Below are 27644 nucleotides of genomic sequence, written 5' to 3' on the forward strand. Positions count from 1 at the left end.
AGATGAGAATCCTTCAGATTGATGGAGGAGAGAAATTCCCTCGGCGCCACTGCCACTATGACTGACCGAACGGTCTTCATGTGGAAATGCGGTACCTTCAGAGCTGCATTGACTGACTTGAGGTATAGAATTGGTCTGCAATCATTTGAGCCTTTCTTTGGCATAATGACGTATATGGAGTATCTGCCTGAGCCCAAGTCTGCGTCTGGGACCAGCTCTATGGTCCAAAGAGCCAGTAGCCTTTATACTGTAGCCTGAACTTTGAGAGCTCTCTTCAGCCAAATGGCTGGAGAAGTTACAAAGTGGTCTGACAAGGGGCCAAAGAACTCAAGTTTGTATCCCTCTCGGATTACATCTAGCACACAGCAGTCTGCACCAATCTGAGACCAGACTGATCAAAAGACAAATAGTCTGCCTCCTATTTGGGGGAGTTCGGCCCCTGACCTGGCATCACTGTGCTTTCTTAGAGGCTGGTGAGGGGTGAGAGCCTGAGGCTTGCCATCTCCTGCCCCTTGCTGAATCTCTGACATGATCCCCGATTGGGTCTTTGTGGCGTTTGACCTGAAATCTTCAGAAGCCCTGAAAATTGCCCTAACCCAAACTCTGGGTCTGCTGTCCGGTAAGAACCTGGGGTGATGGTCCATCACACGGGCCATCAGGTCATGTTGGATCTTGCCAAAGAGCATCTGCCCCTGAAAGGGAAGCCTGCTTAGTGTAGCTTTAGAGGTGACATCTCCTGTCTACTGTCTGATCCAGAGCATCCATCGGGTGGAGATAGCATAGGTCGAAACCTTGATCATAACTCTGATAAGTTCGTACAGTGCATCTGCAATATAATTCACCCCAGAGAGGAACATTTGGGGATCTTCCCCATCTATTGGGTCTGAGGCCCGAGAAAGGCGTGTGACAAAAACGTGTCACAAAGGAAGACGCGACTGCTGTCATAATCCTTAGGGCCAAAGCTTCAAATTTGATGTTTTAGGAGCATGTCCACATTGCAATCCTGAACATCCTTTAACATCAACCCTCCTTCACTAGGCAGAGAGTTTAGTTTAGTGACCTGCGCCACTAGCAAATCCACTGTCGGCTGAACAGCTGCTTGAAATCTGGCACCATTGGATACAGCCTGGCCATAGTTTTAGCCACTCGAAGGGGACCCTCTGGCGACTCCCGATGGTCACTGACCAGCTCGGTGATGTCTAGATGTGAGGGAAAAAATGTGGTTGGAGCTACAAAACTGCTCATAACTGAACATTGAGAAGAGGAAGCTGGTGGGTCTTCCAGCTTTAACTCTTGCAGCGAGGTGGAAATAATGCTCAAAAGTGCAGAGGACCTGAACAGGCGGCATACTGTGGGGTTTTCCCCCTGAGCCAAGGTTGCCAGCACCTCTTGACCACTGTCCTCCTACACAGAAGCAGACTCTGCCAGAGAGTTCATTCTGGGATAAAAGTGGCATGGAATCAAATTTGCCATCCTCCCAGTTCATGACAGAGTGAACTTTCTGGTCCAAGTCTGCATCTTCTGGTCAGGGTGCATTTCACATAAGGATCACAAAATCCGGGATGAAGCCTTGTACTGGGGCATCTCACTGATCCTGGCAGGAATCCCCTTGCCTGTCCTCCTGGGCTCCGCAGCCCTCACGTGACTGTGCTTGGCCAATACAAATTCGAAGGGACCTAGGAAGGGTCTCTTCCACTTGAGACATATCTCCTGCAGATCCCCAGCCCTGGAGGACTCAGAGGAGGATAAGCTCGAGGCTCCCACCCCTTCCTCATGTACTCCATTGTACACAGGACATGGAGGACAATCCTTAGTTAGTCATTCAGTGCAAACCTGGTATGATATAGAGGTAAAAAAGTCTAAGGAGTCCACCCCAGTCGATTTTGAACAAAATCGAAGTGTTTTGAGGAAGATGGAGGCAAAAGAAAAAAAAAGATAGTTTAACATAACATAACATTTGTATACCACAATACCTTGCAAATCTATGTGGTTAATAGGTTTAAGAACAGCTGAAAATCAAATTTCAAGTTTATTAAATCAACAGCGAGCTCCAAAGTTAGTTTTCACAAAGCTTCATATGTAAGGAATTCTGCAAGAACTTTTTCTATAAGTAAGTTTTTAATAGTTTCCTAAAATTCTTATAGGATATAGAAGTGGTGAAAAGCAGATGAAAATCAGAATTCCAAATAGCTGCTTGATATGATAGCAAATCCAAGGTGGCCATTGCCAAAAAAAGCCACACCAAAAATAGTCTGTGGAGAATTCCCTGAAGGAAAAGAAATCACAGGGAAAGGGGTTTTGGAGATTGGGGACCTGGGTTCTGAGATCAGAAACCCTCAAATTCAATTTTTAGGGACCCTCCAATTTTCCCCTAGGCTTCAATTCATGCTCGCTATGCCATATAGTGCCTGCCTGCTTCAGCATAGGATCTCAGCTGCAATAAAGAGAGAAGAAATCTGCCTCACAGATTCACTGGACAAATCTGGTCTTCGGGCTGCCAGTCAGATTGAATCTCAACACCCAGAAAGAGGAGAGGGGGGGAAAGTTCCAGGTAGCTGTCCAACTGTTAGTCCAGCTGAGCCAGGAAGCAGCCAAACAGCCTGCACTCAAGCTCCTGACTAGATCAGGGATGTGAGCAGCTATGCAGGGGACAGTTCCTGAGCTGAAAAATATAAAAGCAGGCAGGCTAGCTAGGTGTCCCCAAGGGCTGATCCTGCTAGCAATGGGGAGGGATGCAACAGCAATGTGTTGGCCGTGGTATTGAGGAAAGAGCTCAAAATGTGCTTCACTGAACTGAGAAAAGAGGTTGGAGCTTGTAGAGAGCACTGTTTGCCAGCATACAAGACCTGTGGACAGACACCTGGGACAAGGAGTAGGAGAAGCGGAGTCCAGACTGGAGGAGTATGGATAGGAGATCAGCGGTCTGCAGCAAAGACTGAGTAAGCTTTAGCACTATCATCTGCAAATGTTAGATAAAACTAAGGACTTAGAAGGAAGATCTTGCACACAATTCCCCCGATATTCAGACTGTGAGTGATTGCTGGTGATCCCCCAGTCTGCGGCAATACTGGAAATTCAACGCTGGCATTGTTTTTGGTGACCAGCATTAAATTTCTGGTCTCTCTTTGGCTAGCCAAGACATAGTTAGTTGTCTAGGCCAGTATTCAACAGTTGGCAAGCTAAGTCTTAACAGCTATAGATAGACCACCCTTTTAGTCACCTCTGTCTAGCCATCAAAGTTAGGTGGCGAGCCACTGAATATTGGCAGTGAGTGGCTATGTCATGCAACATAGCCAATCATCGGCCAATCACTAAGTCAGATAGTCATCTGTCCCCCACTGAATATCGCCAGATAGCTGGCTAAGTGCTATTTAGCTAGCCACGAGCTCTTTAGTATAAAGTCACAAATAACTTTCACATCAGAAGAATTACTAGAATAACTGATACATTATCCTCTCCACACCTCTAAGCAAACTTAAGAGCTTAATTGTGAACTAGAGAATGACACGGTGGGGAAGACAGGGGGGGAGGATGCTGAAAGGACATGGGGAAGACAGGGGGGGAGGACGCTGAAAGGACATGGGGAAGACAGGGGGGAGGACACTGAAAGGACAGGGGGAAGACAGAGGGGGGGAGAAGGACACTGAAAGCACATGGGGAAAACAGAGGGGGGGGAGAAGGACACTGAAAGCACAGGGGGGGAGGAGGACGCTGAAAGGACATGGGGAAGACAGGGGGGAGGACACTGAAAGGACATGGGGAAGACAGAGGGGGGAGAAGCACACTAAAAGCACGGGGGGGGAGAAGGACGCTGAAAGGACATGGGGAAGACAGGGGGGAGGACACTGAAAGGACATGGGGAAGACAGAGGGGGGAGAAGGACACTGAAAGCACATGGGGAAAACAGGGGGGGGAGAAGGACACTGAAAGCACATGGGGAACAGAGAGTGGGGAGAAGACGCTGAAGGGAAATGGTGAAGAAAGAGTGGGGAGAAGACGCTGAAGGGAAATGGGGAAGAGAGAGTGGGGAGAAGATACTGGCAGGGAAGAAGACAGAGATGCCAGACTATGGGGGGAGCGGAGGGAAGAAGGGTGCCAGACCAATTTGGAAGGGGGGATAAAGGGAGAGGCACAGTAACAAATGGAAGAAGCAGAGAGAAGAGAGACAGTGGATGTAAGGAATTGAATGAGAAGATGAGGAAAGCAGAAACCAGACAACAAAGGTAGAAAAAAAAATTCTATTTCGTTTTCTTTTTTTTTTTTTTTAACTTCAGGATAAAGTACTATATTAGTTTTGTTGATAAAAATTTATAAACAAAGCCCTGCCAGCTGAACATCTCTTTCTCCAGTTCAACAGCCAAAACTTTTATTTATAAGGAAGGAATAAAATAAACATTGCAGTACTGAGGCTTGTATGGATGCTGCAGGGATGGTGATGGGGCAGTGAAGGGAATGGCGGTGACGGGGACGGTGGACCGAGGACGGTGCTGTGACAGGGACAGATTTTTTCCCTGTGTCCAACTGTGAATTACATAGACTTTTGGCTGCAATTAGATTTTGCTTTACACATGACTTCATGTAAATATTATCAAGTTTGCACTAATAAGCAGAAAAAAGTGAGAAGTGCCAGCAACAAAATATACCTAGTCCTTTGTGAAATGAAATCGGTTTTACCCTTCAAAATGTTTCTATTTCAAATAACTGTGTTTATTAAATGGGAGTGTCCAGAAACATGTCCAATTCTGTTAAAGCAGTCTGAAAGCTGGGCAGCAGTAAGCAGTGTTTGTTCTGGGAATTAAAGTGGAACTAGGTAACATGTAAGCATTAGTTAAGAGGAGTCTCCAGGGGATACAGCAGCTAGTCCTAAATGAAGGCTTCCTTTCTGTCATAGCTGGCCAGAAAATCTCTAAGGGAAATAAATGGCTGAAACTTAAAAGTTTACAGGTCTTTTACTGTGCGCACACACACACACACACACACAAACACACTCCTCACCTTCTTCCATTTTTGCATTAGCAATAAGCATCTGTCTGAGATGTTTGAGGAGTCCTGGCCAAGTAAAGCTGCTGTATGCCAGGGAGTTTTCAGACATTTGAGGAATGTTGCAAAGTCCCAATATCTTGAATTCTACATGAGGGACTAAAGACACCATAAAGTCCCCTAGGGAGGTGAAAAGATAGTCTAAATTATTTCCTCAAAAAGTAAAGTTCTCTTGAGAAATAGCTTACAGCTTTAATAATACAACAAATTCATGTATTTACCTACAATGTGCTAAAATTACTAGTTTGTTTCCATCATACTATCCAATCAGCTTTTTGATGCTGTCCTGAGGGATAGCATCAGCAAACGTAAAATGGGACAATGAAAAGAAGTACATATTTAAAAAATGATATAACTTTTTTAAAAGCCAGAACATAAAATGCTAACATGGATTATAAAGAAACGTATATTGGTACTAGATCCCAGTATGTATCACATTAGAAAAAACTGGTATTGAAACATCTTCCATTGTAACTATGGCAAATTTAATCTGTAACTGTACATTATGTATTCTGGTATTAGATTCCTAATGTGTGTCTAGTTAGGATAAAAACTTACACTGTTGAGGATAACTATGGCAAATTTTAACCTCTGAGCTCTATTTTATGTTTATATGTATAGAATTAGGACACAACCTTGTATCGTAAAATTGTTCTGTAACTGTCATACTGTATCCTGTTAACTGTATTTTATGTATGTTTAACCTGTAACCAGTTCTGAACTCCTTCGGGGAAAATGGGATAGAAAATGAATTAAATAAATAAACAAACATGAGACCAAACAGAGTCACTATATACTTCTCTCATGCAATAAGTTCTGGATAAAGTTTCTGTTCTAGACCAGCATTTCATCTGTTTTTTGAAAATAATTTTTTTTTTTTTTTAAATCCCTTTTTAAACCTTGATTCACTTGAAATTAGTGAGTTAGCAACAGCTGAGCAAAATCAATAGCTTGAATAACGGGAAAACCCTACTGCAAAGATCTGCTAATGGTTAATTCATGGTGAAACTTTAAACAGATAACTGTATTTTTCATATTATGAGCAGTTGCTATCAAATGGAAGGGGGTTTAATTTCTAGATCACATTCTTGATTATAGGTTGCGTGCAGTTGAAACAGAACTCATTCCAGATAATAAAAAAGCTGTTCTGAATTAGATTAAAATGCCACCTGCTGGCCAGTCTAAGAATAGCACCAAGTGTAATTTTAAAGGGAGCTCATGTTAAAGGGCTACATTTGTTCAGTAACTAGCTCTGAGTTACGAGAAAAAGAGATTAGGTTCTTACATTGCTAATATACTTTTCTAGTAGATAGGTGTGTCATTCTGGATGGATGGGTAATATCCCCATGTTTGCGAGCCGTGCAGAAGAAATCCACTCCAGCTTTTGAATCCCTCCTCCTTCACTAGAGGGCTCTGCTGCCCCATATAGAAACACACATGAAGGGGAGTACAGGGAAACTCCTGAAACTACGACTCTGTTCTGCTCTGAAAATATAACAAACATGTTAAACATTGCCATTGAACCATCACAATTAAACAATCATGCCAAACATTTATGGAGCTCAAGTACATTACATTACATTAGTATTTTCTATCCCGCCAATACCTTCAAGGCGGTTTACAAAAAGAGTTGGTCTGGGCATTCCCAGGGAGCTTACAGAGTTGATAGAGTGAGCGTACACGAATTGAAGACTAGCATGAGCGATGGGTTTTAGGGGAGGGTTTATAAGGTTTTTGATTAGCTCATTTGACAAATTTTTTGAAAAGTATAGTTTTCAGTTCTTTCCTGAATGTTTTGTAGTTGGTCATCTGGGTCAGTAGCTTGGAGAGGTGGCAGTCTATTTTCGCTGCTTTGGTGGCTAGTAGTTCGTCATATAGTTTTTTGCTTTGTACGCCTTTTGCTGGAGGATGGATGAAGAGAGCTTGTGTTCTCCTTGGTCTTGAAGTGTTATTTCTGATAAGGTGTTTGTTTAGGTAGCTGGGACCAGATCCATTTAGGGCTCTGAATAGGGTGCAAAAGAATTTATATTGTATGCATGCTTGTATTAGGAGCCAGTGTGAGTCTTGGTAAGCAGTGGTAAATGTAATCATATTTTTTCAATGAATATATCAATCTAAGAGCTGTGTTTTGCACCATTTGTAATTGTTTTAAGGCATAGGCGGGACTTGAACTTTTTAATATGGATTTCTTAACATCTTTTTTTAACATAAACTTTTTTTAATATGATTTTTCTAAACATGACTTTTCTCAATATGTACTTTTTCTAATATGAACTTGTTTTTAAATAAAGATGTCCACTTTTATAATATAACACGAATTTGAAAATATGAATTATTGGTATATACGTTTGATTTCTATGGTATACCCTAATAGACTTTTTATGAACACTTTTTTCATTTTTAGCTTTGTACCTTTATTATTGTGGTTTGTCTTATATCTTACCAACCATGGTAGGTCCCCTTACACTTACCTAATTGTAATTTATACTATGTTTCACATTGTACATGTAGCACCTTATGGATACTTGAATAGATATTCAGCACATTAGTTCTTTTACTGTTTCATACATCTTCTTTTCCTTTTTTTTCCCCTCCTTTTGCCTTATTTTCTTATTCTGTACTTCAGATCACTTAAGCATCCCTGTTCACCTCTGATTTATATATCATATTTTGATCACCTGTATTCTGCGAGTTTTTCACATCACCTGCACTCATTTAAACATCACATTGTTTGCACCCCATTTTGAATCTATTATGTACTATTTGAACTTTATCAAATCTTTTATTCATATTCATTAGGACCCCTGAAGAAGGTGTGTTCTCCGAAACACGGACCATGTTGGGTTCCTTGGTTTGTAATAAGGCAATATTAGCAACTGCATTAATATTTGGTACAATAAACATAGCCTGCATCTTGTACATTTTGATCTGCAGTTCTTCTTTTGTTTTCTGTTGGATTTTTTTGTTGTGGTTTGTCAGCTAGCCTGAACTACCATATATACTTGAATATAAACCAAGGTAACCTTTTGTCCTCCCAAAAAGGAGGAAAAAAGGTTGACTTGAATATAAACTGTGTGTGTGTATTAATATTCAAATGCAGTGCCCTGCCAGGCTTTGCTTCCAGTCACCCCCCCATCTCTCCCCTGTCCTGACAGGCTCTGCACCTAGCCCCCTCCCTCACCTGCCGGTCTCTGTACTCAGCCCCCTTCCTTCTTACCCTGCCAGATTCTGTATCCTGGCCCTCCCGATGTCTTACAGGCCTCCAACCAGGCATACCATAAGTCCTGGTGGGTCAGGACAAGAGGATCTCAGCAAACTTTAAACAACTTTTATGTCCTTCCCACCCCCTCTATGCACCTGTTAAGTCCCTGGTGGTCCAGTGATGAACCACGACAGGCGCGACCTTCCTTCATTCCTGCCCATGCAGAGCTGCTAGCTACTTGGCTGCTGCGAGTTCTTCCAGGACTGTAAGAACTCCCGGCAGCCAATTAGCTAACATCTCTGCATGGGCAGGAGCAAAGAAAAGCCACTACTGCCTGTACAGAACCGATAGCTGATTGGATGCCGCAAGTTCATGGGGGGAGGTGGCAGGAGGGAGATAAAAATTGTTAAAGTTGGCTGGGGCAGAAGATGGGAAGGATCACTCTTGTTCCAGCCCACTGCTGGATCACCAGGTCTTACCACAGGCCTGGCAAAGGCCTGCAACAGGTTCGGGAGGGGGATGGGTCAGCTGCTGACCTGAATATAACCCAAGACTCCCATTTTTGGGTCATTTTTTTGGCCCAAAAATCTTGGTTTATATTCGAGTGACCTCAATATAAATCTAAGAATCTGATCCTTCTTAGATCTGTGGACTGGAACGCTGGCAATCTGACTTTTTGATTGACATGGAAAGCTAAAACAACCTTCGGCAGAAAGGATGAAATGGTACACAAAGAAACTCCAGCCTCTATGAACTTGAGGAAAGGCTCCCTGCAAGAAAGAGCCTGTAGCTCCGAAACTCTTCTTACTGAGGTAACAGCCATAAGAAATATGGTCTTGAGCGCCAGATCCATCAAGGACACTTCCTTCAGCAGCTCATATGGAGCCTTGCAAAACAATGTTAAGGTTCTATGAAGGAAACGGGCATTTACTGGGGGCCTGAGCCATAGCACCCCTTTTAGGAATCTGGCTATGTCCGGATGAGACGTCAACGAAGCCTTATGCTTTCGAGCCCTGAAACAAGAGTCCCACCACTTGAACTTTTTGGCATACCACCGTAAGACCCTTGTCAAGGCCTGCCCGGAGGAAAGCTAATGCCGCCGAGATTGAAACAGAGAACGGCTCCTCATTCTCATTAATGCACCAGAGCTGAAGTATTTCCCATACCTTTGTGTAGGCTTTTGGCTCCAAGTAGAGTAACAATGAGTGGGGTCCCACAGGGCTCGGTACTCGGGCCGCTGCTATTTAGTATATTCATAAATGATCTAGAAACAGGGATGAAGTGTGAGATAATAAAATTTGCGGACGACACCAAACTATTTAGTGGAGCTCGGACTAAAGAGGACTGCGAAGAATTGCAAAGGGACTTGAACAAACTAGTGGAATGGGCGACGAGATGGCAGATGAAGTTCAATGTTGAGAAATGTAAAGTATTACATGTGGGAAACAGAAACCCGAGGTACAACTATATGATGGGAGAGATGCTATTAAATGAGAGTACACAAGAAAGGGACTTGGGGGTAATGGTGGACATGACAATGAAGCCGACGGCACAGTGCGTAGTGGCCGCTAAGAAGGCAAACAGAATGATAGGCATAATCAAGAAGGGTATTACAACCAGAACGAAAGAAGTTATCCTGCCATTGTATCAGGCGATGGTGCATCCGCATCTGGAGTACTGCGTTCAATATTGGTCGCCGTACCTTAAGAAGGACATGGCGTTACTCGAGAGGGTTCAGAGGAGAGCGACGCATCTGATAAAGGGGATGGAAAACCTTTCATATACTGAGAAATTGGAGAAACTGGGTCTCTTTTCCCTGGAGAAGAGGAGACTTAGAGGGGATATGATAGAAACTTACAAGATCATGAAGGGCATAGAGAGAGTAGAGAGGGACAGATTCTTCAAACTTTCAAATAATAAAAGAACAAGAGGGCATTCAGAAAAGTTGAAAGGGGACAGATTCAAAACGAATGCTAGGAAGTTCTTCTTTACCCAACGTGTGGTGGACACCTGGAATGCGCTTCCAGAGGGCGTAATAGGGCAGAGTACGGTACTGGGGTTCAAGAAAGGATTGGACAATTTCCTGCTGGAAAAGGGGATAGAGGGGTATAGATAGAGGATTACTGCACAGGTCCTGGACCTGTTGGGACGCCGCGTGAGCCGCTGCTGGGCACGATGGACCTCAGGTCTGACCCAGTAGAGGCATTGCTTATGTTCTTACCTCTGAATATCCCTTGCACGCTAACACCATGTGCTCAAGAGCCGTGCCATAAGAGCAAAGCGATCTGGATCTTCTATGACCATTGGTCCCTGAGAAAAAAGATCTGTCTGTACTTGCAGTCTGAGACTTGTGCCCCTCTGAAGACGCATCAAGTCTGCATACCACAGTCTGCTTGGCCAATCTGGAGCCATGAAAATTTCCCATTTTCTGATGGCTTGCAATCCTATGGAGTATTTGTTCTATCATGTATCACGGAGGAAAGTTTTACAAGAGCTCGCTTTTGGCCACGGCTGGACCAAAGCATCCAGACCTGCACTTCTGGGCTCAGATCTTCAACTGAAAAATCAGTCCACCTTCTTGTTTCTTGCTGTTGCCATCAGTCAAACAAACTAGCATTAGTTGTCACAATTACCCATGTGAGGGGCATGCCCCTTGATAATGCCTGTGGGCAGATACTTGCCCAGGCTTCTGGAATCTACGGCAGAGAAATCTACAGGGGAATATGATCGAGATGACTACCGTGATAGCAACATGCTCTGGAGAGGACACATGTGAGCCTTCGCCCATGGGACCACATCTGTCGTGGCTGCCGTGGTGCCTAGCACTTGAAGGTGGTGCCATGCGGACAGAGATGGTTTGGCCATCAAGTTTGTCTGCATGTCTCTGGAAGATAGACACAACCTTTTGCCATGTTGAAGGAGACTCTCAGGTATTCCACGGATTGGGACGGAACCAGTTAGCTCTTTCGGAAATTCACCATCCAACTCAGGCCATGGGACCATGGGAGCCACTGCTTGCTCCTTCCAAAAACAATGGACCTCCGAATAGCCAATCTTCCAGGTATGGATGAACCTGCAAGCCCTTCTTGTGTAGATGGGCAGCTACCTCCACCATCGTCTTGGTAAAAGTAAGAGGTGATGTTACCAGCCCAAAGGGAAGAGTTTTCCAGGACATGAAATCTCAGGAACATTCTGTGTTCTGGAAAGATGGGAATGTGCAAGTAGGCCTCCATAAAATCCAGAGAGGCCAGAAATTCCCCCCAGTGCCCCTGCCGTTATGATTAATCATTATCTCCATGCGAAAGCATGCAACTTTCAGCGCTGCATTGACATGTGTAGGATCTAAAATGGATCTCCAATCGTCTGAGCCTTTCTTGGGCACAATGAAGTATCTGGAGTATATGCCCAAGCCCAAATCTTTGGGTGGCACAGACTATGGCCTAACATCTAGCAGCCTCTGAACTACAGCCATGACCCTGCTTGCTTTCTCTTGTCACCTCGCCGGGGAGTCCACAAACCAGTCCGTTAAGGGCTGGGCGAGTTTGATATTGTAACGGCTCTGAATGATTTCCAGCACCCAACAATCTGACCAGATCTGCATCCAGGTCTCTGCATACTCCGAGAACCATCCCCCTATCTTGAGGGGAACTGCTCTCGACCTGGCGCCATTGTGCTTCTTTGGAAGTTGTAGCAGAACGAGAACTGGAGACCTGGCTCTGTCTGGGACTTGAAAATCTCTGTTAGGCTCTCTGGAAGGATCTCCAAGAGGAGGCACCTCCTGAGTACTTCCGAAAGCACCTGGAGCCACGAAAATTAGACTGCCAGGAGCCTCTAGAGGTTCACAGTCTGCTGTCAGGTAGGGATTTTGGCCAACAATCTATCACACTGGTTATGTCCCTTTCTGAACATTTGTCCCTTGAAAAGAAATCTGCTGAGGGTAGCCTTGAAGGTGGAATCTCCAGCCCATTGCCTGATCTAGAACATTCTGTGGGCAGAGATCGAATAAGCCAAAACTTTGCTTATGACTCTGATGATGTCGTAGAGAGCACTGACTATGTAATCTACTCTAGCTAACAGAAGAAGGCGCAAAGACTTGCCCTCTGCCAGCTCAAGCCCCCACAACCTGGTTTGACAGGCACGTGTCACAAAGGAAGCTGCTAAAGGTGCTCTGATTCCCAAGGCCAGTGCTTCGAACTGTCTTAAGAAATCATATCCACTCTGCAATCCTGCATTTCCTTTAATATCACACCTCCCTCACTTGGTAGGGACCTGCGCTTGGTTACCTGTGCTACCAAGGAATCTACAGTACCTTGGGCTGAGCAAACAGCTGTTGACACTCGTGCCATCAGATACAGCTGAGTCATTGTCTTGGCTACTTTAAGGGACCCTTCAGGAGCATCCCAGTGCTCTGTGACTAATACACTAATATCAGAATGCCAGGGAAATGAAAAAGATCGGACTCCACTCTGCTCATTATAGCGCAGGGAGCAGAGGGGACATGCTGGGAGTCCAAGTTAAACTGCAGGAGTCAGTAATAAGCTCTAACAGAGCAGAGGGTATGAACAGCCAGCAGACTATGAGATCATCTCCTTGACTGAGGGCCACTACTGTATCTTGCGCACTGACACCTGCTTGCAACCCTGCATCTCCCGACAGGGAGGGCTCGCTCTGTGACATCAAAGGCATACAAATACACCCCTCATCCTCCGAGTCTCTCTCGGAAATACCCACTGGATCCTGGCCAGCCTCTGACACTGAGGCAGATGTGCCCTGGGAGCCCCAGTCCCTTTGTGTGCCTCCTGGTGCACTGCCAGACACCTTGTGGGTGATCTCATCCATCCAGAAAAGCTCTCCACATCAAATTGACAAATTCTGGAGAAAATGTCATATTAGGCAGAATGGAGTCTCCTTTAGATGACTCCAGCTTGCGTCTCTTGTGCACTACGGCCTCCATGCTTCTGCGCTTAGGATGACCACCATTCTGAGGTTCTGGAAGGGATTTATTCCCAACCGATGGACCCTCTCCCCTGACAGTTCTTCAGCTCTAGAGAGTAAAGGGGAGGCTAAGCAAACTGCTCCCACCCCCCCCCCTTCTCATGCTGTGCAGCAAGTGGTGCAAGGGCACTCTGGGTGCCCATCTAGTGCAAACATGGCATGAATTAAGGGTAAAGGACTCCATCCCTGTCAGTTTTGAGGCAAAATTACATGAATTTTTTTTTTTAATCAATAAATGTTTATTGAAAAGTTTTGTAAATATACAAACCATACCATGAATATCATAGACAACATAACATACAGACATCAATCAGAGAGCACTGCAATCAATGTACAAATCACAGAAGTACCCCCACCAATACAGTCAAGCCCCTGATACCCAGCAACAACCAAAACTCCACAATTCCCTCCCCCCCCACCCCCAAACTTTACCACCAGCTAAGAGGGCCCCCAGTTGTTTCTTCAGGAGAGCCCCCTCAGTCCTCAACCCCCCCCCCCCCACAGAAATAAGCTCAAGACAAAGATGCAATTTTGTCAAGGATTCGTGTCCAAGTCCGGGTATAAGTATAATAATAACCATGACGCTTTGCTATAGACAGTTCCATATTACAAATAAACTGAAGTTTAACAGTCCATTCCAATTGGGTGGGCGCTTGCCCCTGTTTCCAACGAGCAGCTATCAAGCATTTAGCCGCTGCCAGGCCCCAACGTCTGATCTTAGTTTGCCAGGAATATAAACATACATTGTAAAGGCCTAGCAAGCACCCCTGCGGAGAAAAAGGTAACAATAATTGTAACAATTGTGATAAACACCCCACCACCTGCCTCCAGAAAGGCTGTAGAATTGGACAGGCCCACCAGATATGCAAAAAGGTCCCCAAGGCCAACCCACATCTCCAACACAAAGCGGAAACCCCGGGATACATACGGTGAAGACGTTCCGGCGTATAATACCACCTCATAACCACTTTGTAAGCATTTTCCTTAATGAGTGCACACGAGGTGGCCTTGCCTACCTCAGTGGTGATCAGGGCCCACTCCTGAACAGAAAATGTACAATTGAAATCCACCTCCCAAGCTCGCTGATAAAGAGACGGAAAGGAATAGGAGCCTCGAATATATTGGTAAAGAACAGAGATAGGCTTAGGAAGGCTCTTAAGAGTGAACCACATGTGAGCAAAGGGATCAGTAGACTGAAAGGATCCCCGATCCCACTCCCGAGAATGAAGAAAATGACGTATTTGAGAATAGGCTAGAAAGTCTCCTCTGGGCAAGGCAGCACTAAGCCGGAAGGTCTCAAAAGACATCAGGACCCCTCTGTGAAGCACATCCCTAAAAGTATGCATCCCTAAATGTGCCCACCTCACAAATGCAGAACTCTCCCTTCCAACAGGGAACAGGGGTTCCTCCCGTACCGCCCCCAACATCGACGGAACCATTCCCCCCCCCCCAACGGCGACGGGTATCACACCACACTTTCAAAAGGTGTTCCAGAAATGGGTTTCCCGGAACCTCGAACCTCCTAGTACCAATGGAAGATGACCAAAGTAAATGTTTCAAACAGGGGCGCCCCACAAAGTGTTGTTCCAGACGGACCGCCAATTTATAATCTGCAATCTCCCAATCCAATAAAAGTCGCAATTGAGCTGCTCGAAAATACCAAAATAAATTCGGTACCGCCCGCCCCCCATTAGTCCTGGCCGCCCACAGCGCTGCCCTAGAGATACGAGGAGGCCTCCCCTGCCAAATAAAGCGAAAAAACAGAGTATGCAACTGTTTCAAAACTAGAGTAGGGACCGAAATCGGCAGTGTTTGGAAAAGAAAAAGCAAGCGGGGCAAAACATTCATTTTAAGAACTGCTATACGACCCCACCATGACAACCAAAACCCATTCCAGCGTTGAATATCGGTCCTAATCTGTTGTATAAGCCGCGCATAATTAACAGTAAACAATTGGGATAAGTCCGCAGGCAACCGAATCCCCAAATAACGAATAACCCCCGGTGCCCAGCGGAAAGGAAACCGAGCAGCCAAACGACTTTGGTCTTCTTCACCCAAGGTAACACTCAACAGTTCAGATTTATCCATATTCACCGTAAATCCCGAAACCCTCCCATACTCCAAGAAAAGGGCAACAAGAATCGGCAATGAAACCTCCGGGTCCCGAACATACAACAACACATCGTCGGCAAACAGTGCTAAACGATGTTCAAGATCTCCCACTTTCACCCCCAATAAATCCCCATGCTCCCGTATGCGAATGGCTAAGGGTTCCATAGAAAGAGCAAATAACAAGGGAGATAAAGGACAGCCCTGTCGAGTGCCTCTCCCTATGGCAAAGAAATCACTATAAATCCCATTAATACGCACAGTAGCCTTAGGAGCCCTATAAAAGGCTTGCACCCACGCCAAAAAGAAAGAGCCCAGCCCCATCCGATGCATCACCTGCCATAAAAATTCCCACGCCACTTGATCGAAAGCCTTTTCCGCATCAATCGCCAAAAAGGCAACTTTAGCCGAAGTCCGTTGTGCTGCCCACAAAAGATGCAACGTTCGTCTAATATTATCACAAACCTGTCTCTTTTGAACAAAACCAGATTGATCCAAATGTACCAGAGAGGGTAGAACCTTTCCCAGACGAAGAGCCAAAACTTTCGCTAAAATTTTTGCATCAGTATTTAATAACGAAATCGGTCTATACGACCCGCATCCAATAGGATCTCTCCCCGGCTTGAGCAAGACCGAAATCCCTGCCTCCCCCATTGAATTAGGCAACGGGGAACCTCCCCGCACTCCATTCGCTACGCGGACCAATAACGGAGCCAAAATCTCCCGAAAAAGTTTATAAAATTGATTAGTATACCCATCTAGCCCAGGCGATTTACCCAACTTCAAATTAGCTATGACTCCCAAAATTTCCCCTAATTCAATAGGCTCATTAAGCAAATCTCTATCAGCGTCCGAAAGCTGCGGCAGCCGCAACTCAGAAAGATATCCCTCAATGGCAGTGGAATCATGCCCTCCCGATGGCCGATACAAGTCGGAATAAAAATTGAGAAACACAGCACTAATAGCCGAATCGGTACGATGCTCAGTGCCCGCGGTATCCCTAATCTTTGTAATATTCGCTCTCGCCTGCTTTAGCTTAATAAGTCGAGCTAAACGAGATCCAGGTGTGTTATTATACTCATAAACAGTGTGGCGTAGGCGCAACCGCAAGAACTCATACTCTTCCATCTGTAGCAAGGAGAGTTCCGCACTAACCTTAACAAGATGGTCATACACCAAGGGGTCCTGATGTCTCTGATGCAACTTCGTCAATCGCTCCAGCTGTTCATGAAGCGCTAAAGAACGCTGCGCCCGCAAACGCTTTCGGCGAGCCCCCCATTTAATAAAAACGCCCCGCACCACCACCTTCAGTGCATCCCACAGAGTCGCATCAGTGACCGTATTATTATCATTATGTTGAAGGTACTGAGCCACGGTCGCACCCACCTCTCGAATTACCGCTGGATCTTTCAATAAAGACTCATTAAGTCGCCAAAATCGACGTCCCACCCCTTCCCAATAACCCACGCAGGCTACCCACACTGGCGCGTGATCAGAAATTTGGATAGCTCCAATTTCAGCCTGTCGAATCCCACCCCAGGAATTACGATGAACCCAAACCCCATCAATACGCGCATACGATCTATGCGCATGAGAGTAGTGAGTGTAAGAGCGCTGCGCAGGATGAGACAACCTCCAACTGTCTACCAAGCCCAGAGAAGAAAACAAAGAGAGAAGAGCCTTTCTAGCGGTCCTAGTCGGAGAACGTGTCCCCCCCACAGAGTGATCCAGCTGAACATCCGGGGTAACATTAAAATCTCCACCCAGATAAACAGAGCCTTTCACAAAACCCACCAATTCAGTTCTAAGGGACCTAAAATATGCTGCTTGACCAGTGTTGGGACCATACAGATTTATAATAGTGATGGAACGGCCCTGTAAGGTAGCCACTAGAGCCAAACATCTCCCTGCCCCATCCCGAAAGACTTGTTGAACCTCTAGACCCAGTCCCTTTCGAACCAAAATGGCCACCCCTCCCACCCTCTTCCCCGGCACCAACCCCTGGTGGGTCCAGATTTGATCAAAATATGGAGATTGTAGGACTGCTACATCTCGAGGCCTTAAATGTGTTTCTTGGAGTAAACAAACATCCCATTGCAAGCGTGTCAATTCCTTAAATACAATGCTGCGCTTACCCGGACTATTAAGTCCATTAACATTCCACGAACCTATAATGAAAAGCTTATCACCCTCCTTCCCTGCCCTTCTTCCCCCCCTAACCCCCCCAGAACCCTCCCCCCTCCCCCCACCCCTTTGCTGATTCGAATCCCGAGTCTCAGGATTCGCCAGCGTGTAGAAAGTGCAATCCTCCCCCAAAGGCAATCATCACTCATCCATAAAATCAATGAAACTTCCAGCAAATGAATACCCCCACTGTCACTATATGCCACTCCACCCCTCTCCATCCTGCACTCATCTACCAAGCACTCCCCCACCCTCACACACCCCATACATGCCAACACTGAACCCCCCGGAACCCAGACCCCACCAACCAGAGAACCATCCAACTGCAAACTTACACTATGAGAACAGTACATAATAATGAACCACCAATCCCCATTCAAAGGGAGCAGTGTCAAACCAAGGTCTCCAAGTCTCTCCCCCAGTTCCAAGGGCTTGCGCTCAACCGGTCCAGGCAAAGCCCCGCAACGAGGCAGATCAAAATGATTTTACCAGTGTCCAAACATGGTCAGGTCAGGGATTTCGCAGATTTCTTGCCAGATCGCAACGCTGTTCTCCAAGGTTCACTTTGCGCAGAAGTGGATGCTATTGCCGGAGGTCCGTCCCCTTCCATCGGAATCCCGCAGCCCAGAGCTCTCATCTCCGCCCAAGCTTCTGACACCGTAGTAACTCGATGAGAAGTGCCGTTAATGGTCATCCATATGCCAAAGGGGAATAGCCATCGATATTTATGGCCCCCAGAGCGCAGCGCTTGTGTGACATCTTTAAACGCTCTGCGCTTCTGCAAAGTAGACCACGCCAAATCTTGGAAAACCCCCACAGCCAGATCTTTCCATCGGAGAGCTGCTTGTCTGCGGCCAGCCAGTAAAATACGTTCCTTCAGTGTAAACTCTCCAAAGCAGGCTATGATATCTCGTGTGCCCTGGACCCTGGGTGCTCCCAGACTGCGGTGGGCCCTTACCAAAACGATAGACTCAGGAACTTCAGCTCCATCAGCCCGTAATAGATGTGCACAAAAGGCTCTCACCACCTCTTTACTGTCCCGAAATGCTTCTGTTTCCGGAATACCTTTGAACCGCAGGTTGCATCTCCGAGAGCGGTTCTCCAAGTCCTCAACTTGTGCCTGTAATTCCCGAAGTTCAGAAGTTAGGCGACCTGTAACATCAGAGGTGGTGGAGACAGTGGCAGTTAGAGCCACCACGTTGTCTTCGGAGGCCGAAACCCGAGCTCCCAGCTCACTGACCTCCGTACGGAGCTCTGCAACCGCCGCCCGCACATCTCCCCTCACTCCAATTATTTCAGCCTTCAGCTCCGTAAACCAGGCAGCCATGGATTTTTTCGGTGCCTCTCCAGCCTCCCCCCGCTGATCCGAGATGCCTTCATCCTCCGACTCAGACTGAGTCGCCGGCCCGGCCGCCATCTTTTTTTTCTCTCCCATGCCACTCACCACCTCCGGGCCCGATTTTTCCGGCGGATCGCCGAAAAATTTAAATTTATCCAGGCGTTTTCGAGTCGCCATCAGCAGGGGAACCCCGGCAGCCAAAATTAGTGGCTAAGAAACAACTCTGTGGAAGCGCCACTCGCAAATTTGCACAAAAGCCCGACGGAGCTTTTGCTTCACGCTGCCATTCAGCGAGGTGACGTCACTTCCTCCCTTTCAAAATTACATGAATTTAAGATTCTGGAGATCTTTAAAAAAAAAAAAAAAAAGGGAAATCCAAGATGGCCACCACAGCAGCATTCTGGAGCAAAAAATGGCTCCAAAATGCCGTAATGAAATTTTTTTTTTTTTTTTTTAACCATCGAAAAAGGGATTTAAAAGGCAGGGAAACCTAATGGAAGGGGCAGAAACATGAAAAAAATGGTTTGTAAAGACACCCCCACCCCAATTTTCCTCAAAGGCTGTTAACAACCTTACTCACTGTGGCCTGGATATGTACTGCATCCTGCCTCAGCTCCTAAAGTAGCTGGATGTGGGAGTAAAAATCACTGCCTCAAACAGACCGCTCTTCCAACACCGAATCTTTGGGTTGCCAGTCGTACCAGAGTTTGACTGAGTCTCGACCCTCCCCCATCCCCCCCCCCCCGCTGAGCCCCCGACAGATGCCCGAGTCTGCACTCAAGCCTCTGTGACTCAGCAGGCAAACAATGCTACAAGCTCCAAAAAAGTTTCTGCAGTCTGGCCAACAGGTACCATAGAGGGCCTGTCAGCTGCAGACCTTAGTCTGCTTCTCCACACAGGCAGAGCTGTACCCTCGATGAGTGGAGCTCTGAGCACTAAAAGGGGTTAAAAAAAAAAAAAAGGGACAAAAAACGATAAAATAAAGAAATATTCAGAGCAGATCAGAAGGGCTTCTTCCAGCTCTCACACAGAAGGAAAAACAGAAGGAGGCAGCAGAACCCTCTAGTGCAGGGGTGCCCACACTTTTTGGGCTTGCGAGCTACTTTTAAAATGACCAAGTCAAAATGATCTACCAACAATAAAATTTTTAAAAACACAAAGCACACTGTACACAGAGAAAATGTTAATTATTTATATTCCGCGGGTTTACAAAGAGGTCAAAGCAGCTGACTTTATGCAATGTCACCTCAGTAACAACTAAACAAAAAATAGACAAATGTACACCCTCCCTTTTTACTAAACCGCGATAGCGGTTTTTAGCGCAGGAAGCTGCGCTGCTCTCGATGCTCATAGGCTCCCTGCGCTAAAAACTGCTATTGCAGTTTAGTAAAAGTGGGCCATAGTGCAAAATATAGACAGCAGATAAAAATTCTCAAAAAGGACACATTTTAATCACTAAATTGAAAATAAAATCATTTTTCCTACTTTTGTTGTCTGGTGATTTCATGAATCTCTGGTTACACTTGGTTCTTCTGACTGTGCATCCAATATTTCTTCCCTTCTTTCAGCCTCCTGTATGGTTCCTCTCCTCCAGACCTCATTCCTCCAATTTTTTCTTCCTCTCTCCCTGCCCTCCTCCCCTTTCTTTCTGTCTCTCCGTCTTTCTTTCTATCTCTCTGCCCCCCTTTCTTTCTGTATGTCTGTCTTTCTCTTTCCATGCCCCTTTCTTTCTTTATGTCTGTCTTTCTCTCTCCATGCCCCTTTCTTTCTTTCTTTCTGTCTCCCTGTCTTTCTCTCTCCATGCCCCCTTTCTGTCTATCTCCCTGCCCTCCCCCAAGCCACCGCCGTCGCCATCGGGGAACAGGCCGCCACCACCGCTGCCATCAGGGAACAGGCCGCTGCCGTAAAGAGGACACTGAAGTACTGGGCCAACCAACCTTCCCCACCCGACGTCAATTCTAACAACAGAAAGGAAGTTCCAGGCCATCCAGGCAGCGATTGGCTGGGCCGGAACTTCCTCTCCGATGTCAGAATTGACGTCGAGTGAGGAACGTTGGTCGGCCCGGCGCTTCAGCGTCCTCTTTACAGGGTCAGAAAGCAGGTTGAACGGAAGGCAACACGAGTCTATCACGGAGCCTGGGGTGGGCTCCGCGATCGACTCACGTTGCCTTCGCGATCTACTGGTCGATCGCGATCAACCTTTTGGGCACCCCTGCTCTAGTGACTGAAGAGGAGGTATTCAAAAGCTGGAGTGGATTCCTTTTGAAGGGCTCGTGAGCATGGGGATATTACCCGTCCATCCAAAATGACACACCTATTGCACTAGAAATACCTTTATCTGTCAGTTAATGAGGAGTGGAGCAAAAGGCACTCGTCACTGTGCTATCCCTCTTCATTATCTATGAGCTAAAGATCATCTTAACTTCTGTTGGATTAAATAGTTCTTCAAATGCTTGAGTTTTCAAGAAAGACATTAGCTTCTTCTCCAGCATTGATAGATGATAAATGTAGATGCTTTGAAGTAAGTGAGAAGGATGGGGAATCTTATGAAATTCAGCCTGTTTGTTGCCCTGGGACAATATCCCAAGTACCATTATCAAAGCCATTATCAAATAACCTATGGTACATCATTGTGTTTCTTCTAATCATATTTTCAGTGACCTACGCTGTTTTATAACAGAGTCTATTAAAAAAAGCTCCGGTGGAGGTGATCGGGCTCAATTACTTAAAACTTCAGGAGACATTTTGGACTTTTACGCTGCAAACACTTCAGCCAAATGGATTAAATGATAAAATTGATTGAAGGGTTTTCTACTAAGATTTCCACTTAGATTTATGAAGATTTATCAAGTTTTGCTGAATTCATTTTTATTTTGAGTGTTTAAAGTTCATCAAGTTTTCATTTTTAAATGATGACACACGCAGTTGTCATTGGTTTCTGGGTATCTGACATCATCAGAAAATTTACATATTTCACTCGCATGTCAGCACCATTTTTTCAAACAAAAATCGTAAGCCAATTCCTCTGCTTTATTGATTATGTTAAGTACAATTTTGAAAGTCTGTTGTTGTTAACACGCTGCTCTGTTTTTGTAAAAGGCATTCCAGTAAGCTCCTGAAGAAGCCTCTTGGATTGGTGAAACAGAGGCACCTTAGAGTAAATAATGCTGGCGATGCTGTGGCTTTATCAGATATGTGCAAAAATATTTCACTGAAAGTGATTTAGTACACACGTTTAAACCAATTAAAAAAAATATACAAAACAAGTTTAAAAGGATATTAAAAAATTTAAAAAGTGGGAATTTTGGACTAATGATAGAGATTTGATCAACTACTTGTTTTCCCACTATGTGGTGTAGTAGTTTTAAAAGGTCTCTGAAGTCCTTTCTCCCACCATAGTGGGGTTTTTTTGGGAGGGGGTTATTTCTTTATAAATTTCTTTATACAATTACAAGAATCCTCTTGTTACAGTAACACAGATAAGCAACAGAAAAGAAAAATAATATATTACATAGTAATAGGTGAAATCAATCAGAAATAAAGTTTTAAAGAATACAATCTCAAACAATATGCAATATAAAGTAATTAATCTCTCTTTCTTAGACCACTATACCACTACATTAGATAAGAACATAAGAGATAAGGGGGTCTCCAACTATACTTAATTTTACCGAGGAAAAAGTCTTAACGTGACTTTCCGGTACAATCCTAAATACAGCTCTAACTGTGGATCAACTTTTTCTCATCCAGAAAACTATGAAGTTGCTCAGGCACAAAATAAACATATTTAGTTCCTTGATATTTGACCAAACATTTACAAGGGTAACTTAATAAAAAGGTAGCTCCTATTTTAATTGTTTCCTCCCTCATAGTCAAAAATAACTTTCTCCTCTCTTGAGTGGACTTAGTTACATCAGGAAAAATCCATATCTTTTCTCCCAAAAATAAACTCTGGGAGAAGCGAAAGAAAATTTTCATCATCATATTTAAGTCTTGCTCAAAAACAAATGAATTAAGCAAAGTTCCCCAATATTGAATTTCTTCCTGAGATGTTTCAAATAGGCCAGTTAAATTTTTTAAATCTAATTCCTTAGGAGAGGAATTTTCCAATTTTTTTAGGTATATAATATATTTTGTTAATCGGTGGTATTGATTCAACTGGCATTTTTAAAATCTCTATTAAGTATCTTTTAAAGAGATCCATTGGTGTAGTCAAACTTAAGTTTGAGAAAATTAAAAACTCGTATATTCAGTCTTCTATTAAAGTTCTCTAATTGTTCAATTTTATGTTGAAGAAACATTCTGTCCTTTACCATAGTAGCTGAAGTTGCTTGCAATGATGAAATATCTTTATCTACTTTTTCAAACTTTTTAGTTGTATCAGTTTGAAGATACTGAACAGAAGTAGATAACTCCACCATAGTGTTTTTGAGGGGTGCAATTGCTCATAGTTTGATTTATCTACTTTGCACCCATAGTTGTTTCACTTTTGGTGATCTCTCACAATATCCCATATAAGCAGTAATGAGTCATGACAAAATTCTAGGGCTCTTTGAAACCCAAATGACTACATGCAGAAGAGCTGCTATCAATAATACCAGATACAAGTGTATTCTTGGAAAACTTGAGTGATACAATTAACAATACCTAATGGGTTTCTGCTGTAACAAGATGCACCTTCTGTGGAATATGTGGGCTGGAAAACACTTCCCACTTGATGTGCAAGGACTTTATTGATATCTCTGAAGGAGATCTGCTTAATATTCATGAGCTGTGCACAAATTTTATGGATCGTATCATTTTCATGAACTAGCAGTGCATCCGAGGACTGGTACAAATGGGAAAGCGTCAGAATAGAGTTGTAATTCTGCACAATAACCTAGAAAACAAGCAAAATTACAAGAAAAAAAATGTGCATGTCAGGAATTTCTAAACCAAGAAACTGTTATTCCCATACATTTTGAAACCACACACAAAAAGAGCTAGTCACATGAATAATATCTGTTTATATAAAAAGCAGAGGTGAAAACAATGTTTACTCTTTGTTTGGGATACTACAGTTTGAGTATTGTTATGATGCAAAAGGGTTCCAGTAAAAATTTTTAAAATCACAGAAAAAAGTAGGGATACAATGACACTAAGCAAAGAACACACAGCAAAAAGTTCAGACCAGGTTTTTGGTGGGGGGTTTTTTCTGTTTTTATATATCAGTTTTTCTTTTTTTTTATATATATATATATATATTTACAACTGTATGTATGCACAATGTGCAATCAAAATAAGCAATCTTATTTTCCTTTTCATGGGGTAATAAACAGATTTTACCTCCCCAGTTCCATATGGCCAAATGACTTGATTGAGCAAGAATGAATTGGGATAATACTCTCGCAAACATTGTGTTACATAAGTCCCCAGGCCAGATCCTGTGCCTCCTGCCAGGCTCATGGTAGTGAGAAATCCACTTAAACGATCACACTTCTCTACTTCTCTCTGTACCAGGTCCATGATGGCTTCTTTATGTTTGGGTCCATGGACACAATATCTAGATTACAAAGAAATAAAAACAGTAAAAACTAAGAAAATGGAACAGTGGTAATTTGTCAGTCAAGCTGAAACGGGTATAATACAGGGTACACTGATATACACTGAAGAAGATAAGCGAGACCAACTGGAAAAACTCCAAACTGACAAAAAAAAAATCTCACTCTTCAAAGCATAGGGTATACTGTACACAGGGGGAGAAAAAGGATCTCAGAAACCTGCTTGGTGACAGGGAATAAACCTCAGCCAAGTCTGACAAGGTTCCACATTTCATTCATTGATCCTGAAAAACATCCTCCTTCCTATTTTATTTATTTTTTACTTATAATAATTTTAATCGTTTTATTAATGATTTATCTTAAAATCTTCTCCATTAAATCTTCATTAAAACCATATTATGTGAATGGTATTCAATATATCTTCAAAGTTATTATCTTGAATGTTCCAGGCAGCCACAGCCCGACGGGACCCGTTTTGTCACAATTATTGGCTTTCTCAAGGGTTCACGTAAGCTGCTGCATAATTATTCAGCGTTAGCATTCAGTCTCAAGGCTCCCTGCTGACTTTATACCCTCTCCTAGAATGAAACAATGCTGTGCTCTCTAGACCACACATATCCATACATCCTCTTCACAGAAAATTTCTGCACTTTCGGATAGCTCATCAACACTTTCAATTCAAAATTCTGCTGTTCGGCCTGGCTTCATTTCCAAGAGTATTCACCAAGTGCCTGGTGGTCATTGCAGCAATTCTTTGTACTCATGGCTTGCAAGTGTTTCCATATTTAGACGACTGGCTGATAAAGGCTGCATCTCCTCCAGCAATTCAATCGGCAACACAATTCATGATAAAAATTTCTTCAACTCTTAGGGTTTGAAGTCAACTTCCTAAAGTTGCAACTTCAACCTACTCAACTACTCCTTTTCATAGGAGCCCTGTTGGACACCGTTCACCTCAGGGCATTTCTACCTCAACAAAGACAAGACACTTTGCTTCATCTTTGCACTCAAGTCTCTACTCTGCAATCCATCTAAGCAAGACAGATGATGTGACTAATGAGTCACATGGCCTCCACAGTTCATGTTACCCCTTTGCCAGACTTTGCCTTAGAACAGCTCAGAGGACTATAGCATCTCGATCCCTTATCTCAAAAGATCGCAGTCACCTCACCTTTTTGTCAGTCCCTTCAATGGTAGATGAAGACCTTCTTCTAGGAGGAGGAGGAAACGGATCTGAAGGAAGACCATAAGATTCAGGAATTGATAAAGTAGGCTCACATTCATAATCAAAGTGGCCATGAGAAAGATCAGAGTCATAAGGTTCAGGTGACCTATGGGAACAGCGAGAAGAACTTCCTCAATGTCAATACCGATCCGAAGAGGATAATGAAGAGGATCAACATGAAGATCTTCTATACCTGGAAGCATAAGAGTGAGAGCGACAATGCTTTGATGAAGAACTCTGATGTTTTGATGAAGAGTGTCGATGTCTACTGGAGGAGCACCGATAAGAAGCAGCGTGGCATGCTGATGTAGACCTGAAATTGGTACCCCAAGGCCTCGAAATGCTATGCTTAGGCTGGGCCAGTACCGAGGGAGTAAATGCAAGCACTGGAGTCGAGTGCAATTTGAATATATCGCCGATCTCCCTCTGGAAAATCTTGAAAACTTGTACCGGTACCCTTGGTCAATAGCCAGTACCATCAGTGCGGCAGGGTGTCGAGAGGTGGGTGATCTCGAAGGAGGCCCTGTAACAGACAAAGCCTGTACTAAAGGAGAGCATTGGCATTGATGCTTCACCTGCATCGAGAAACTCAATGCTGTAGAGCCCTGCAACACTTGCTGGGAAGAAGATGATTTCTGAGCAGGCTTTCCTGATGCTGGAATAACTTTCAATATCGATGTCTTATGTCGAAGGCTCGGAACGACCTGCAAAGTTCATGACTGAGCCAAAGATCTTCTTTTGTTGGATGCATTGAGACTTCAATGGAGGTTTCTGCAGTGTAGAAAACGTGTACAGGAGTCTACCCGATGTTCATGCCCCAAACACTACAAACACCATCTATGCCGGTCAGTGATGGAATTAAGGCGCTGACACCGACTGCACTTCTTAAACCCACTTGATGGTTTTGACATTGATGAGAAAATCTCGGCTGCGAGGTTAAATTCAATTTTGGTGATAGAAAAAGAAAAACCCATCAAGGGATAAAAAAACAGAGGGCCAAAGGCCTGGTTGTAGAAAATGAGGAAAAAATTCTAATTTTTTTTTTTTTTTTTAACTGAACCTAAAATAACGACAGAAAGAAAAAGAACTTGGCAAAAAGCCAAGGGGAAAAAAAAAATAGACGTTGATGGGAAGGCAACAATTGCACTGGACAGAGTCCAGAAAAAAGCACTTCTTCGCTCCACAGAAAACAAAGAACTGAGGTACCACGAGCTGGTGTCGGGTGGGAAGGCAGACGCGCATGTGTAGTGCAGTCAGTCGCAAAGTTTCTAAAAACTTAAAGTGGCAATACACTTTTACCAGTGTCTGTACCGGGCTCCGTGGATGATGTCACCCACATGTGAGAATATGCTGCCTGCTTGTCCTAGGATAATTCTACACACGCCATCATTTTCTAAATAAGAAATTCCTGTCTCCAATGGATGTATTTTCTGTCTCTGTATTTGAAGATATACATTTCCAAGAAAAAAAAAAAAGTTTGATAAGATAATACATACCCATTTGCCCAGTTGTTTCCTGACCCTTGCTTCTGAGAAAACTGTGAGAGATGGTCATATTTCCATCTGCCAGACCTTTCAGCCATTGATAAGGTTTGACTGATCACCTTAGGTTCCATATCAACAAGCACTGCTTGTGCGACTGGTACTACGAAAGAAAAAGTATTAAAAATAAAAAAAGAAGGATGTTAAACTAAATCTTAGTATAGCTTGAGGAAACATATTACTACTATTATAGTTCAGTGTTCTCCCCTGAAATTTTTTCCAGCTGGGTGGGGAGGGACAGGGAAATTTGGTGGTGGGGAAAATTAAGGGCTCCTTTTACTAAGCTGCAATAGCGTTTTTAGCATGTGCAGAATTGCCACGCTACATGGCTAGAACTAACGCCAGCTCAATGTTGGCGTTAGCGTCTAGCATGTGCGGCAATTCTGCGCGAGCTAAGCGCATGGTAAAACCGCTATCGCGGCTTAGTAAAAGCAGCCCTAAATGTATTAGTTAATTATTATTAGTTATT

The 27644-nt window shown here is 44.1% G+C and overlaps 1 protein-coding gene across 3 annotated transcripts in view; it reads right to left on the minus strand.

Moving 5' to 3' along the window:
- Positions 1-27644, minus strand: part of TUBD1 (tubulin delta 1) — a 96443-nt gene that overhangs the window by 23901 nt on the left and 44898 nt on the right. For all 3 annotated transcript variants that reach the window (XM_033921299.1, XM_033921298.1, XM_033921297.1), the window contains exons 3-6: positions 27131-27278; positions 24195-24411; positions 23517-23748; positions 4996-5160 (exon numbers count right to left, since the gene is read on the minus strand). In XM_033921299.1, the coding sequence (XP_033777190.1) occupies positions 4996-5160; positions 23517-23748; positions 24195-24411; positions 27131-27278 (762 nt within the window). The remainder of the gene's footprint in view (positions 1-4995; positions 5161-23516; positions 23749-24194; positions 24412-27130; positions 27279-27644) is intronic.

Source organism: Geotrypetes seraphini, chromosome 15 (genome assembly GCF_902459505.1).
Source record: "Geotrypetes seraphini chromosome 15, aGeoSer1.1, whole genome shotgun sequence".
NCBI lineage: Eukaryota > Metazoa > Chordata > Amphibia > Gymnophiona > Dermophiidae > Geotrypetes > Geotrypetes seraphini.